The sequence below is a fragment of the Cynoglossus semilaevis genome, chromosome Z, assembly GCF_000523025.1.
Source record: "Cynoglossus semilaevis isolate Cse_v1.0 chromosome Z, Cse_v1.0, whole genome shotgun sequence".
Classification (NCBI taxonomy): Eukaryota; Metazoa; Chordata; class Actinopteri; order Pleuronectiformes; family Cynoglossidae; genus Cynoglossus; species Cynoglossus semilaevis.
Window position 1 is genome coordinate 5,841,225 of NC_024328.1, and position 17,175 is coordinate 5,858,399.

A 17,175-nucleotide genomic window follows, 5' to 3' on the forward strand; every position below is an offset into this window, starting at 1 on the left:
GAAATAGGACGTCTGGTCTTTTTATTTATTTAGTGTTTTTTTTTTTTTTTTTTTGCTTCAATGCAAGTCTGTTGTTCATGTAAGCACAAACAGCATGGAATCATGGGATCACTTGCAAGATCACTTGAGTAGAAACAGTTTACTACTGGAATAAGTAATACTAGATACTACACAAACTAATGACTATAAAAATGATTTACAATTATTATTATTATTATTATATAAAAATGTAGATATGACCTGTGTGATGTCTATCTTTAAAAGGTATAAATCTCTGACCGTAACAGGTACCTTGGGACGATCATGGGCTCTTCAGTCATATCAACCACAGCACTGTGTGATGACCAGCCAGTCAGTATGGCAGTTCGCTTCCAGCTCAAGCACAGGGCTCAGGTTTTCAACATTTATATCAATTATGTTGAGTTGCTCTTCTGATTTTAATATAGCATGCACTGAAAAGCAACATTTTTCATTTGTCAATTTATCTGTACAGAGTCGTGCTGGGATAGTGTATGATCCAATATGTGCCTTCTGGGATTTTGATCTCATGTAAGTACTAGAGACAATAATAATAATAATTACAAATAAATTAATGGATGCCTTATTATTATTATTATTAATATTGTTTTTGTTGTTACAATTGTTATTATTATCCCTGCCATTCCAGACAATTGGGACACTTTGGATGCACTCAAACTAGGGCCAATTTCTTCTGTCTGTTTGTATTTACTTAGTCCAGAGTCTGGTGGTTGGTGGAACACCAAAGGCTGTGAGGTGGTGTCCAAAGAATCTGGATTCACTGTCTGCTACTGCAATCACACTACAAATTTTGCATTGCTGCTGCAAGTTTTTGAAACCCAGGTAACATTCCCCAGTCGCATTATGCACGGCTTGATAAGACAAGTATCTACAGTATGTTATTGTTATCTATGACATTTGCAGCTCATGGTGTGTGTGTGTGTGTGTGTGTGTGTGTGTGTGTGTGCGCGCGCGTGCACGCGTGTGTGCTTTCAGAGAAGTCCAGAAAATGAAAACATTCTGCAGGTGCTGACGTTCATTGGCTGTGGAGTGTCTCTGTGTGGCCTCCTCTTCACCTTTATCATCTTCATTGTTGTGGGGTGAGTCAAGGAGGGCACAGTGTAAAGGACTGAGGGTGAAAATACAGTAGTTTGTCATACAGCTCTGCTGAACTCAGATTGATAAAAGAAAAAGTAACACAGAGTTTTCTAGTTGTGCTAACAGCAACACATTTAGCACTTTTCAAAAATTAAACTATTCCGAGATCCTCAGAGTTGGCTGTATTCTTGTCAAATATATAGATATGTACCGGTATGTGTGTGTCGAATGTCAAAGTCATAGCTCTCCTTGTCTATCTGTCTGTCTGTCTGTCTCTCTGTCTGTCTCTCTGTCTCTGTCTCTGTCTCTCTCTCTCTCTCTCTCTCTCTGTCTGTCTGTCTGTATGTATGTGTGTATGTATGTCTGTCTGTCTTTTTAATTGCTGTGTATGTTCCTTTGACAGTGTCCCCAAATCAGACCGCACCACTGTCCACAAGAACCTGATCATTTCTCTTGGCATTGCTGAGCTGCTGTTGATGTGCAGTGACTGGGCATCTGCTAGTGAGGTGAGACTGTTCTTTTATTAATATGCCTTGGAACAGTAACGAAGTAACAAAGTGAAAGATATTAAAAAGAAAAAATCCTGCTTTTCACTAAGGAAAAGAAAAAAGAAGTAAAATGTAACTTAATTTCAAGGAAATAATTAAATATTAAGAAACTCAATGTACAAATAAAGTGTCCAGCTGAAATATAAATGTAAAATATAGAGAAGAACAGTACAGTCAACAGTAAGTCATAGAGAAATAGAGCAGTAAAACCAATTACCCTTTAAGGTCTTTGAAGTCTTTACCTAAACATCTAACATGCAAAAGAACAAAGAAAGTTCTGGTTGTTTATAATGGAATAATGGATTGTTTTAGCCAAATATAGTAAGGACACATTTGTACTGGCTTGCTTTTCATTTATCTAATATTTTAAATTTCCAGCATAACATAAAAAACAAAAATCAAACAGTGACCATATACTGACCCCAATTGAACTCACCATTCTAAATTATTCAGATATAATAATAAAATAATTTACTGTAATGATAAAATAGGCCAATGACTTTTTTTACTGTCAAACCCAGATTTCTGCATTGTATGTAGAAAACAATTGGTGTTCAGTAAAAGCAGTAAACATTCTCGCATTGTCCTTTAGCTTGATAGTTAAAGGTCAAAGTGCATGTCTTTGTTGTTCATTTGAGAACTGAATGTACTTTTATAAAGTGTAGAAAATGTTAAAGCAATACCTACACATGGAATGTAACACATTTGGCATATCAGTTTTTCGATTGTCTTCGTCATCCGTAGGGGGCATGCTTCATGGTGACCGCCCTTCTCCACCTCTTCTTCATGTCCTCCTTCTCCTGGATGCTGGTGGAGGGCTTGCTGCTCTGGAGTAAAGTTGTGTCAGTCAACATCAACGACGATCACAGGATGAAAATATATTACATCATTGGCTGGGGTACATGCTCATCGCTCATGTACTTCTATATCCACTCCTGTTGGATAAATTTGAATAATTAGTAGAAGTAATAGTAGTAATAAGTATTTGTCTCATGTTTAGTGATTCAAGATGTGTAATGGTACACATAACAAATGATCATAAGTTATTACACTACTTTGATTGTAAAATTTGAACACGGCTGTACAAATTACAAAGTTCTAATTTAGAGTAATATATACTAATTAACAGCCCAGCAGTGGGAGTCATATGCTGCAACTGCAGCAATATTCAGACAATGTGTGAATGATTTTTGTAGTTTTCTGACAACTGTAAGACACATTATGTCCGACTTTGTACTGTTATTGCAATTTAATATAATATTAACCAGTTATTATTAGTTTATTAATTCATCAATAACCTATTTATTAAATGTATCTGTTTTTAGCTATTTTAAATCACACAAAAGGGTTTATTCAGTAAAAACAAACATACTGTTCAGGCAATGCATGCTGTGAGTGAACACAGTGAACTAACTACTTTTCTGTCAGACTAAACTCAAGAGCAGACTAAATATCCTGTTCTGTCCAAGCTGCACCTGTTAGCCTCACAAATCTTTTCTGATGTTCCTTTGTGGAATTATTTTTCAGGACTACCAGTTCTTATAGTTGGTGTCACATTGGCAGTATCTGTTGAAAAATACAAAGCAGACAATCACTGCTGGCTCAACGTGAAGACCAACACCATCTGGGCCTTTGTGGGACCAGTGATATTTGTCATGACGGTATGTTATCTGTGTATGTTCTTATAATGTCTTGAATGCTGCCTTACCAAAATGTTTAAAATATAAAAAAAAAAAAAAATTCTTTAAAATAGTAAATCTTGTGTTATTCGTCAATCCATCCATCCTCAGTTTGTTTCATAAATATAGTGTGCATGAAAATGAATGGTTTGTTTGTGAATGACTATGATTTGAATAGTAGTTTCTGGTAAGCATCACATACACAGGCATCTGATGTTAGTTCAGTGTCTCCCATGAATTGAAAAGACTTCAGAAACGTATAGAATTGGTTTTGATCTGCTCAAATTTGGGTTGGCCACCTTTACACTGCTTTCCTTTGCCTGCAGATAAATGCTGTTGTGCTGTGCCGGGTTGTCATGGTAACTGTTTCCAGTGCTCGCCGACGTGCCAAGATGCTCACTCCAAGCTTATCATCAAAATTTCAAACCTTTGACCTGACTTGGTAAGATGCTGCGTTTTGCCTCTCTGTGACACTCTTATTTGCCCCTCTTTTCTTTCTTTCTTTCTTTCTGTCTATCTTTCTTTCTTTCTTTCTTTCTTTCTTTCTTTCTTTCTTTCTTTCTTTCTTTCTTTCTTTCTTTCTTTCTTTCTTTCTTTCTTTCTTTCTTTCTTTCTTTCTTTCTTTCTTTCTTTCTTTCTTTCTTTCTTTTTGTATTTCTTTTTGTCTTACTTTCTTCCTCCCATATTCCAAACAGCGTATTGAATCTCATAAAATGCTCTATTCTTTCGGGCCCCTGCAACATGTCCCCAAATTAAAGCAATAATAAAACTACACACACACACACACACACACACAGAGTGTGTGTCTAAATTCACATGTCACATTCACATCACGGCCTTGTATATGTTTATTTTATGAATATCCGATAATATCTGCCAGACATGCATAAAATAATGATACATCTGTACATGTTGAAATGGTTTCTTCTGCCATTAATAAAAATCTAAAATAAAATAATCAATAATGCCTGTATTGGCCAAAAGGTACATATAAATTATTACTTTACTTTAAATGCCCAAAATAATTCCTGATGCACGATTGATTGTTTGATTATTAGAAAGATTACCTCTTTCTAAAGGCTATCTGTGGCTAACACGCTTGAAAGTGTCCGCCTCACTAATAAAATTACTGCAAAGCCTCCTCAAAGCAAAATTTTTGCAGCAAAGTTAAAAACCTAGCCAGAAATATAACAGAAAGATCCACCAAGTGGAAAGCCATCAATCATAAAATATGAAGTGCACTCCATTGGAGTGGACTAGCCTGATTTATCAAACTAGTGGAGTTTCCCGAGTCACATTTTGCTATGTTAAGTCACATATGCATTACCCTAGTGGAACCATGTTGTTTACAGCCACACAGAAAAGCTGCTTTCAGTCACCGTATCCTGGTGGAGCAAGAGTGGGCTTTAAGTGTTTATGCTGCTGATTATGAACTGTTCACAACATTGACAACAACTCAGTAGGAATATTGGAGAAGATGACCAGCACTGGAACCCTTTGACCAGCTAACCAAAAACTCCCGCTCTGCAGAGGCAACTACTGAAGAAGTCAACAGTGCTGAGGTGTTGCTGTGATGGTTGCTTGGGAAAAAGTATGAATCAGGCAAAGATGTACAAACAGCTAAACGCACTGTACCGGAATCTGTCAGTGAGGGCTTAAATGGGGACACTAAGTGCCACTGCAACTGTGGTTAATGCTTGTTACAAGGATCTTTATTGTTATTATTATTATTAAGTGAAGAAAGTTGAAGTGGCTGGTGGTAGTGATGAGGAGCAGGAAGAGGAAGCTGGGTTCACGAGAGGATCTCACAAGACTTGGCACCGAAGAAGGCCTGAAATGAAAGCCTGCAGAACATATGCCGACGAAGCATCACAGAGAACAATGTGACTGGACAAGCAAGTGCAGGTGACACAGCTCTACAGGTGAAAGAGTAACAAAGTCTACTGTGATTTGGAAAGTGCTTCTCATGTGCCTCTTGTGTCTCTCACATCATGCATGACTAGGGGAATCACATATTTTATTACAATGGCAAGATGCTTACTTTTGTGCAGAAAATCTCATAGATAGATTTTTTAGTTTTTTTGTGCTTTTCTTTCTTTTTTTGCATTGCTTTTTTATTGATCATCCAAAAGGGAGTGGCAGGTTGAGCTCAGTCTATAATTTAATGATTGTGATGGACCATGTGAAGAACTAAGGCTTTTCCAAATGTGCTGTGCACTGCTTCCTTTCTTTGCACTTTACCTTGTTCCATATTGCATATTGCAAAAATTATAATTGCCAGCCACATTTTATCATAGTCATATTTGGGCAGTAATCAAATTTAGTGTTGATGTGTTATCATGACACATTTTTAAACATAAAAATGAAACCTTTTCCATAAATTAAATATATTTATTTGTGGAAAGCCTCTTGGGTAAGCAAAAATAAGGTAGGTGTTTATTTCCTTGATCATGGTAACAGCAGGTTGAGAACGACACAGATTGCTGTTCTTGAATTGATACAGGAAGACTATGTGGATTGCAGAGAAAAAAAAATCCAAAGGTGTCATGTTCACCCAATAAAAAAGACATAAGACTTTTGTCCACTTCAAAATCTAAAAAATAACTTTACACTTGCCATACACGACTCGGGACAAACGTTCTGCCCAGATGATCTGCCAAACCAGGGCTGTTTTTCTTTTCTGAAATGTTTCTGTTCTTGTAAAGAATAAGCCTTGACTTCTAGGCCTATGAGGGGCCTGATCACAACAAAGGGAGATAGACTGCCTATCCAAACCTTTAAAGGTTAAATATCAGCAGCAGCAACTACAATGACACCGTTTTTCAGGTCTGTATAAAAAAACAAAAACAAAAAAAAAACAAAAAAAAACTTGTCTGCCAGCAGTCAGATTGAGAGCAGTTCAAGGCAACTCCCACTCTTGCTGGAAGATTTCAGTCTATGCTGAACATTCTTTGGAGGAGCAGTTAGCTTCTAGGACCCACCCCCAACATCAGTCAGCTAACTACAAACACCTGCAGCCTATTAAACCAAGACACAGACAGGGGAAGTCTGGGAAACGTTGACTTTTTTAAAAAATTTGACAGGAGAAAAGAGGATTAGCATACAAAAATAGAATATCATAAATGAATACAAGCTACACTATTAGCTATTGGTGTATTTCTTTGGATGTGGTATTTTATATAAAAGTGTCATTCAATTATGTGTTCATATTTTTAAATTTATTTTGGGTGTAATTTGCATAGTTCTAAAGGAGCTCCATTAAGTTTCTGAAGCTGTACATAAACTTAATAATCTGGCTGTTGTAATAATCTTAGTGTTATTAAAGTAAAGTAAAGTAGGAAAGTGAACTCCTTGTCACTGTGACACAGCTCACCACTGAACACAACCAAATGTGACCTCTGCTTTTAACCCATCACCAAAGTGAACAGTGGTCAGCTTTAAGGGGAGCAGTGAGTGGGGACGGTGTCATGCTCAGAGCACCTCAGTGGTAACTTGGCAGCTGGTGGACTTGAACCTGAAACCTTCTGTACTAAGTCCACTTCCTTAACCACTAAGCCACCACTGCCGCAGATGTGTTCTGGCCCCTCCATATACATTTTAGTTTGGGAATTGGGACAAACGGAGTACTGTATAGGGTCCCACACATACAGTATCACATACCCTCGACCAACCTGCAGCACCCAAACACATATGCTATTCATAGACTCCAGCTCAGCTCATCATGCTAGGTTGGTAGCATGAGCAGAAGCTCCACAGCCTGGATCGCATCACTTGGCCACAGGATCAGGTCTGAGGTCTGAGGTCTGGTAATGTGGAGGACATTACCAGACCTCAGGTGATGAGACTGGGGTAATGTTCTTCATCTACTTCCAGGTCCTGAACACCGGTACACCACAGGGTTGTGTTTTCAGCCCAACTCTCGTCACCCTGAATGTTCTACCAACACGATCACCAAGTTCACAGACAACGTCACTGTAGTGGGTCTTATCGTAACTATGGGATTGACTACAGAGAGGAGAAAAGGCAACAGACATATTGGAGTTCATCCAGTGACCTTATCCGGAACACCAGCAAGATCAAGGAGGTCCTTATGGATCACTGGATGGTCACAGGGACAAAACACACTCTTCTCCTGATCGTGTATAATATCAAATTTGTGGGCATCACCATCTCCTCTAACCTGACTTGGTCTCTGAGCATGTCCTCCTTGGGGAAGAAGACCCAACAAAGACTTCTTCATAAGAGTGTTTAAAAAATTCTGTTAGGTAACTAGACTAGAGCTGGTAGAGCAAACACAGGACGGAGTATCTTGGAAGGCCAGAATTAAGGTGAGAGTTTGATAAATGTCACCGTCCTCAGAGCGGCCAAATAACTGCTGGGCTGTGTGCTTAGTCAACCAGATGTATTCTGAACTGTTTTAATTAATTAAAAGATTAAGATTAAAGTGATAGGTTGTGTCTGAGTCCACCTCCTCTGTTGAGTGATGGTTTTTCCAGGTTGACAAAAATGGCTTCTTTTACCCCTCTCTCAAACCATCTGCCTTCCCTGGCCAAAATGTCTACATTGTTGTCCTCAAAGGAGTGGGTTTTGTCTTTGAGGTGTATGTGACCAGCTGAGTCCTGTCCTGAGGAGTTGGCCCTACTGTGTTGGGCCATGTGCCTGTGTAGTGGTTGTTTAGTCTCCCCAATGTACAGGTCTGTACACTCCTCACTGCACTGAATGGCATAAACCACGTTGTCCAGCTTGTTCCTTGGAGTCTTGTCTTTGGGATGAACCAGTTTTTGTCTTAGGGTGTTGCCAGGTTTGAAATGTACGGGGATCTGGTGTTGGTCAAAGATCCTTCTAAGTTTTTCTGAAACTCCTAAAATGTATGGAATGATGACATTCCTCCTCCTTTTGTCCTCCCTCTTCGTGTGCCTCTTTTTGTTAGTTTTTAAAAAAGGCCCATCTGGGATAGCCACAGGTCTTGAGAGCTGTCCTAATGTGTCCTTGTTCTCTCATCTTAACTCTGTTGGTGGTGGGAATGGTGTCTGCCCATGACTGTAGGGTTCTGATGACTCCTAATGTGTGGTCCAGTGGGTGGTGTGAGTCAAAATGGAGGTACTGGTCGGTGTGGGTTGGTACACCTCTATGTTGAGTTGTCTGTCCTCTGAGATGTGAAGCGCACAGTCCAGTAAGGCAAGACTGTTGTTTTTCACATCTTCTCTGATGAACTTGATGTTCCTGTCCACAGCGTTGATGTGGTCTGTGAAGTTGTTGACCTCATGGATCTTGATCTTGACCCGTGTCGTCCACATATCGGAACCAGTGGCTGGGTGCTGTTCCCACGTAGGAGTTTAGAGCTTGGCTCTCCACTTCCTCCATGTAGAGCTTCTCCACTATGAGAGACACAGGAGAGCCCATAGCACGGCCATGCTTCGTATGCTTCATGTTTGTAGAAGGACTCGTTGAACTGGAAGTAAGTGGTGGTGAGGCAGAAATCCAGAAGGGCACAGATGTGGTCAATGGTCAGGTTGGTTCTTACCGGCAGGGTGTGATCTTGAAGTAAGCGCATCTGTGGTGGGGATGCATGTAAAAAGTGATGTGACATCGTAGGAGACCATGGTCTCATCCGGGTCCAGTTTTAGTCCCCTTAACTTTTTGGTGAAGTCCTGTGAGTTGGCTATGTGGTGAGGTGTGTCCCCAACCAATGGTGAAAGGATGGAGGCCAGGTTTTTGACAATGTTGTAAGTGACTGAGTTGATACTGCTGTTGATGGGTCTGAGTGGAGCGCCTTCCTTGTGCATGTTGGGGAGACCATAAATACGAGGAATGGCTTCTCCTGGATAAAGCCGGTGGTACAGGGGTCTGTCTATGGCTTTGTCCTTTTCCAGCTGTTGGAGGCAGCCGATGTCTTTCTTCAAGGATTCATATGTGGCTGAATCACTGAGAAGAGTTTGGACTTTAGCTTGGTAGTGTGTTGTGTTTAAAACAACTGTGCACCTACCTTTGTCTGCTGGAAGGATTGTGATGTCTGGGTCTTTTTGGAGTGCTGCCAGTGCTTTTCTCTCAGGGAGGGACAGGTTTGAAGGGGGAGGTTTAGCACTGGAGAGTGCCACAGTGACCTTCGACCTGAGCTGTTCGGCTTCTGTGGTGTTTAAACGGTTGTTTCTGATGGCTGTCTCGGTGGCTGTAATGAGGTCCACGGTGGGGATGTGTGCAGGAGCGACCGCAAAGTTCAGTCCTTTGGCCAGGACGTCCTTTTCTGGCTGGGTGAGGATTCTGTCAGACAAATTCTTCACCCAATTCTCCTGGGAGCCCTGCCATGTAGCGTTGGAATCTTTGATGTTTCGTGTAGATTCCGTGGCATTGGTCTGTCTGGACTGGAAAGGCAGACTGGACTGGAGGATAAGGAGTTTTTGTTGTTCCTTACTTTTGTTATGTTGGAACATCTGGGCCTTCTCAGCAAACTTGGAGACCTCATCCATGACATTCCTGGGGAGTAGCATAGTTAATTGTTCTCTTACCTGGTCGAGTTTTACCCTCAAGGCATTGATGGTGAAATTAACCTGTCTGACTCGTTCATTAAGCAGCTGATACTGTGCCTTCTGGAGGATGTTCTCGGCCCTGTGACCTTTCACTGTTGAGAGGAGGCGTAGGCTGGTGGGGATTATCTTGTGGTGTCTGCACCTTAGATTAAACCGCAGGTGGTTCCTGTAGTCTGCAAATTTTCTGGAAGTTTTCTCATACTCCCACACCAGGTGGAGGGTATCCATCCCAAAGTGCGTGGAAACATGTCTATGAAGATTCTCAGTCATCCAGGTCAGGGTCAAGTTTAAAAAGTTCTGTTAGGCAACTGGACGTGAATTTTCTAAAAGAAGACGTTGCCTAACAGAACTTTTTAAACTTGACCATGACCTGTATGACTGAGAATCTTCATAGACTTCATAAGAGTGTCAAAATCAGTTCAGCTTTTACAAAGCAACAACATAAAATGTCTTCTGTTTTAGTATGAAACCGGGTGGTGAGAACAGCAGAGGGAATTGACGAGGTTCTTTTTCCCTGAGCTGGACCTGGAGTATAAACTGGATAGGTGCAGAGGAGGGCCAGAAGTATTGTGGCAGATTCCACCCAGCCAGCCAAATGACTGTTTGTACCACTTCCATCTGGAAGACGGTACAGAAACACAAAAACAAACACCAATTGACAGAAGCAGATTTTTCCCCAGAGCTGTTGAAGATTTCAAACCCCTAACACACCCACTCCTAGGTCACACAACCACACCTTCCCTCCGCAACGCCTCTTCACCCCATACAGACACTTTACCCTTCCCTCCAGTTGTCACAGTTCACACATGCACCCCTTCCTCTACACACACAGACCACCTGACTCCTTGCAGGCACACACACGCGCACACTCACCTTTTGCTACAGTTGACCTTGGACTACGGCTGCTGCACTGCTTTTGCACTTTACTCGATTCCATTTTGGTTTTGGCATCTGAGGCTTCCAATAGAATATAGTACTCTGGACAGAAGTACTGCAGTCACTAGGTGGCAGCAATTCATGCAGTGGTTTGTACAGACAAAAAATTACAAATGATCAGGTTCTCAATAGTATTTCAAATCAGGAGGGCATGAAAGAATTTCTGTCTCCTGGGGGGGGCATGATCATGTAGTCATTTAGTCTGTCCAGATTGTTTTTCAAGTCCAAAAACGTTTTAGGACAAAAAAAAAGTTTTTAAATGCTTATCCTATTCATCATCTTAAATAAATAGCTTGATTATTTATCTTCATCATTTTTTACTTGGTAGAATTTCTTCATTGTATAATTCTTAAGGATTACCTTTCACTAAACCATAGCTTAAATCTTTCCTTTATCTAAAGAGTTGGATTAAGCATAAAAACAACAACAACAAACAAACAAACAAACACACAAACAAAAGTGGAGCTGAATCAAATTGGTAATTGTATCAAGATGATATTCCAGTTTGGGAAAATGTTATGTTTGCCTAATTATTAAAAAGAAAAAAAAACAACAAAAACAACTCTTAAATAAATAACCTTACAAAGATATAATAAAAAACACGGTCAAAGCTGGTAAGCCAACATTTCTTTTTGTTATTAAAACCTAAAATAAAAACATAATTGAATCTAAAAATATAAATCGTATTATTTGTCTAAGGACCTGTGGGTTGTTTTTAAACCACTTTATTTGTCCAATAACATCTCCTCCCCTGAACAAACCTAGTCTTCGTTCTCATCTTGTCGTTCCATTCCCTTGCAATCATACTGAATGAAGAAGTATGTGCAATCTTGAGAGTCTAATGAGAATTTCAGGAGATTAGAGGGAAAATTACTTTCAAAAATAAAAGGGATGAACCTTCTTTCCTCTTTAACATTCGAGTGTAGCAGGCTTTGTCCTTGCTTACACAGTACAGTCTGAAAACTCAGTCACTCTACCCAGGTGCAGCAGTCAGACAACAATGGTGCCTTGAACAAAGGACACCTATTCTGCTGCCCCGTGAAAATGGTAGTTGGACATGAAAGCACCTGAATATTTTAAATGATAATCACAAAGAACCTGGATCATAAGTGTAGGCAGTATAATCAGTGGTCCTCCAGAGATTTTTGAAGGAGAGCTACAAAAAATATATTTTCATTGCCTATTACAAAATCTCTAAAATGTTTAAATACTAGCATTTTTGGTTTTTATGTTGGCTTTGACTACATTAAGTACTAAGTAGGTATGTGTTATGTGTATTTATTTGTTTCAGGGCCATAGCACGTCCATTGCTTATCCTACTTCCTGTGCTGGGTCTCACCTGGCTGTGTGGCGTGCTGGTTCATCTGTCTGTTGTCGTTGCCTATGTCTTCATCGCCCTAAATGCATTTCAGGTAAATATATATAAGTATGTGAAACCTACAAATGTCTCCCTGTGGTTGTAAAACTACTGCTGACTGGACATGTTGTCTGAGTCTGAACTGGCACAAAACAATTTCAAGTACAAAGAGAAATACTGTGTATATTCACTGAAAACAAACTGTATATGAGAGTGGAGAGACAATGGAGAGATTTTATACAACTTACTAAAAGATAACCTCAAAGACCACACGTGTCAAACTCAAGGGCTTAAAAAGTACTTAATAAAGTATGTGCAGCAAGTTTTTTTTTTGTTAATCTATAATATTTGTAACTTGTATAAATCATAATCAATTGCAGAAACACTTTATTCCTTAAATACCTTATGGAGTAGTAACACCTACGCAGTCTTCCAGTTACAACCAGCTCTTCAAGGGGAACTGAATTGCTGATGATCATGTTTCTATGAATCCATGTCCATTCAGTCGAGTTACATGTTTATTGTGGTCATTTCAGTGTTAACCTTAGGAATCCACTGCTTATATTAGAGTCATTAAAAAAGAAGAAATACTTTGGTTAATACTTCTTTTTTTAAACCCATCCTGTTCTAATAAATGAGGCCATTTCACTGTTGCTATTAGAATAATTGCCCACACTTTGTCTGTTTCTTCCCTCTCTCTATTTTTCTTTGTATGTCGCTCCATGCCCCCTGTGTGTGTCAGTGTGTGTGTGCTCCACAGGTCTGTGAGGCACTACATCAACCTCCAGCAGTCCTCCCTTGATAACACAGCATTCACTTCCTCTCTCTCCCACAGCCCTTTTTTTCATACTGCCTCTTTCACACACTGTTTGTATTGTGCTCACTCCCTTCACATGTATACTGTATGTTATACAGCAGTACAGTCATACAGTCCAGTCAGGGTTCACCATCTCTGCTCCAACACTCCCAATGGAGCAATCAATTAGTCAAAATGAGCTATAGCCCCTGGGTGACCCCAGAGAGCTGCTTGTTTATTTTGATTTACTGCAGGTGTCTGTTTGAACGTGGATAACACTGCAGTAGGAGTATTTTCTTTTGTGTACACCTGCTGAGTGAACTCAATTAAAAAAACCTATATTTGCCTTGAAAGGAAACTATACAAAATGGGTCGAAGCCATCAGCTGTCTGCATAACAGGCATGAAAAACAAGAATAAAAACGAACATAGATGTGCTAACAGCTACTGCCATGTTCATATAATAACTGCTCTTACAGGATGCTACCCACACCAATTACTGCACTTTAACTTTCTATTAGAAGAAATTTTGGTTCAATTACCAAAAAATTGTTTTAGCAACTTTACAAAAAGTCTTAAATCAACAATGCAGTTGTGCTTTATCTCCTGAATTATTTTATTTAAATTAATGATTTAAAAATATATTAAAAAGAAAATACAAATGATCTTTAATTAAAAAAAAACTGAAAACTGATTTAGACTCAGATTTTGTGCCACTCCCTGTTGTATTTGATTGAAGTCTGTGCCAGAAGGGAGTAGAAAGACAGAGGGTTTGAGGAGGTCTTCTTTATGCACTCTCCTTTGAAGGCAACCCAAAAATGTTGTTTGACAGAGATGACAAGGCAGAGAGTTAAGTAGACGTGATGAAGATTTACCTCGTCATTAAAAGTGCTGTGCTGTATGAAAGCAGTTCACATTTGCTTTCTCCTGTGTCTCTCCTCTCTGCAGGGCATGTTCATCTTCTTGGTGTATGCCGTGTACAACAGTGAGGTAAGAAGGCATTCAGCCTATTGTCAACGCCACTGCCTGCTACTGATGAAGCACATTATTAGAACACATCTTTTTTATATGTGAAGTCTTCTGCTTTTGTGGACAAATTAGCAGGGGTAAAAGGCTGCTTCTTGTTTAGGTCAGGAATGCNNNTCAAAGAAAAGCGAAAGGCCTTGTCCTTCACGGTGAGCAACACACGACAAATATCAGGCTGATAGGTACACTGCAAAAAGTACATTTTACATTCATATGAACTTGGTGTCTCATATTGATGTTGTAACATTGTTTCTTTTATTTATTTATTTGTTTTTTTTTTTAGAATTGTTCTCAGCACAACAGTTTTCTGACTTCCCACAAAGCACCAGTTGCATCTTGGTGCCACAGTGTACAAACTCTGTCAAGCCCTGAGACCAGCGAGACCTCCGGATCCCCAAATTACAAGTCTACATCCCTGGTCATCAAGAACGGTAGGATGCATAAGCTCAATTTGATTATAAACAAAGCTGTCACCACAAATAAATAATAAAAAAAAAGACAGTGAAAAATTAAAACTACATTCATTCGATCTTGTAAAGCATACATGTCAAACTCAAGGCCCGGGAGCCAAATGCAGCCCGCCAAGCCCTTTTGTGTGGCCCGCGGGAGCTCAAAAAGCATTTAGTAAAGTCAACGCAGCAGAGTTTCTTAACCTGAGAAATTAGAAGTTTTTATAATCAATCAAATAATAATCAATTGTAGAAACATGTACTAGTCTGTTATAGAGTGCTTACATCTATACCAGTGGTCCCCATCCATTTTGGTTCCAAGGACTGGTCAGACAGTATCACCTGTTACCCATTATTTTCAAAATTTTCAAAATATTTCCAGATTATCTTTAAACAAAGAAAGTAAATGCATATGACTGGATTTTCTTCATATGAAGTACTGTGTCCAACTGTGTCCCGGTACCAAATGACCTATGGACAGGTACAGGTCCACAGACCATGGGTTGGGGACCTCTGATCTACACTATTCTCCATTTACAACCGCCCTTCAAGGGAAACTGTATTGATGATGTGGCCCCTGGTGAAAATGAGTTGTAGAGCAAAGTTGAACAAATAGGTTTAATTGCAAAGGTGGCTGGACAAAGCATGAAAACAGACACGAGTATCACAATACTACTGAAATATTATTTTCAAACAAGGAGTAAGCTATTTGTATTGAAGTTGAAAGCTGTTACTAAGTATCACTAAAATAAAATTCCGTGGAAAAATAATTTTGTGTCCTTAGAAGAAAAAAAGCCTTCATTTCAACAAACACTTCTTTAGTGTGTTTTTGTAAATGTGCCAAATATATAAAAACTGTTAATTTTAAACAGTGCAAACAATCAGAAAGTTCTCACGGATTGATCCAAAGTGTTATTATAATTCCTGTTAATCAGGATACACTTCCTTGTGAGAATTGTGTTTGACGGAGGACTTTATTAAGTGGCTCAAACTTGAGATATCCTCTGGAAAGGATAGTTCCAAACGGCTGATGGCATTTTCTGTGAATTGTGGACCATTGCTCTGGATCAGGGGGTGTGACCTGGAGATGTTAGAGGATAAACCTACTGTCAGCCTCATGGAGGACTTCCTCTGAAACAGAATTTATTTTTTTGACCTACAGTGCTAACTGACTGCAGTGGTTTAAATTGTCTTGGCAAGCTATATTGGAGTAGTGACTTATAGAAGTATAATCACAACAGGTCTGTGGTTCATCATATGTCACAAGACCAATAGAGAGTTTTTAGTTCATTCCTGTTCTGTAGCCTGGTATTTGCTAAATGTGGTTCTGTCCTCTTCCCTCTGTATTCATCAAAATGCTGTACAAAATCCACACAAGTGTCATGGTTGTTTTGTTATTTATAGGAAAAAAACAGAAGTACTTGAGTTTTAATTAAAGTTTTTTTATAAAAGAGAAAATGACAATTTTAAAGAGTGTACACACAGAGAGAACTTTTCTTGGAAAAAATCATATTTTACTTCAAATGTTAGGTGTGGCAGGTGTGCTCCTCTTCCTTTAGCATGAGGTTGAGGAATACAGCTCTTTAAATATTTCCAGATCCCCAGGTACGGTGCATTACACTGCCATTTTCATACATCCTTGTCCAAGGACACCAAAAAGTCAAATCTCTTAATTATATCCACAGAGAAAATAAAATCTAACCTTCTATGGTCATGTCATTGTTTTATAAACATGGTGAGAATAAAAGAATGCCTTCTGGGTGGATCTACATTTCATCTTGTACAAATTATGAAGAAAAAGGAGTCTCTGAAACTGACAGTAGACAATCAGCAGATTATCTAAGTAATTTTATTCCAAATTATCCAGAGCAGAATGTTGCTATGAGGCTCCTTATATGGCAATTTTTTAACATTCCAAAAGGTGTAATAATCTGGAGATGGGAATGGAGATGGAAAACTCAATTAGTGAAAAAAGTTTAATCAAAAAACGAATTGCATTCCCTCAACTTCCTAGCATGTTCAGTAATTGTTTTTGAACAGTCGATCCTCCTACAGAGGCTATTATCAAAAGCTGCATTACTCATATGCTCTCAGTGTTGACCTGTGTCCAGGGGTCAGGGCAGGGATTCCCCGTTCAGTCCACTGTCTTAACGGTAGAACCCCTTCTCAATAAACCTGGAATCTAACCAGTCTATACAGGAAATTAGAAGGCAGGCATTGAATACAACACTTTCTGAACTTGGAGAATCTTTATATTTATCAACCAATTAACAAGCACACCTTAATGTGGTGGAGGGGTTTGAGTATCCGAATGAACCTAGGAGCTATGTTGTCAGGGGCTTAACGCCCCTTGTAGGGTCTCCCAAGGCAAACAGGTCCTAGGCGACGGATCAGACAAATAGCAGTTCAAAACACCCCCTTGATGAAGAAAACAAATCAATCAAAGAGGTTCACGTCGCCCGGATTGACGTCACCGGGGCCTCACCCTGGAGCCAGGCCCGGGGTTGGGGCTCGCAGGCGAGCGCCTGGTGGCCGGATCCTTGCTCACCCGAACAAGCGACGTGAGTCCGCTTTCCAGTGGGCCCACCACCCGCAGGAAGGCCCACAAGGGGCCGGTGCCTTGTGATTTGGGTGACGGTTGTGGGCGGAGACCGCGACGGCCCAATCCCTGGACAACCACTCTGGCTATGGGGACATGGAATGTCACCTCGCTGGGGGGAAAGGAGCCTGAGCTTGCGCAGG

At 39.8% G+C, this 17,175-nt stretch overlaps 1 protein-coding gene across 1 annotated transcript in view; it reads left to right on the forward strand.

Moving 5' to 3' along the window:
- Positions 1–17,175, forward strand: part of adgrd2 (adhesion G protein-coupled receptor D2) — a 42,539-nt gene that overhangs the window by 15,296 nt on the left and 10,068 nt on the right. Inside the window, exons 12-23 of the mRNA XM_017042941.2 lie at positions 286–393; positions 494–549; positions 735–861; positions 1,015–1,118; positions 1,520–1,622; positions 2,409–2,562; positions 3,192–3,325; positions 3,670–3,785; positions 12,098–12,218; positions 13,907–13,956; positions 14,088–14,133; positions 14,268–14,415. Coding sequence (XP_016898430.1) covers positions 286–393; positions 494–549; positions 735–861; positions 1,015–1,118; positions 1,520–1,622; positions 2,409–2,562; positions 3,192–3,325; positions 3,670–3,785; positions 12,098–12,218; positions 13,907–13,956; positions 14,088–14,133; positions 14,268–14,415 — 1,267 coding nt within the window. The remainder of the gene's footprint in view (positions 1–285; positions 394–493; positions 550–734; positions 862–1,014; positions 1,119–1,519; positions 1,623–2,408; positions 2,563–3,191; positions 3,326–3,669; positions 3,786–12,097; positions 12,219–13,906; positions 13,957–14,087; positions 14,134–14,267; positions 14,416–17,175) is intronic.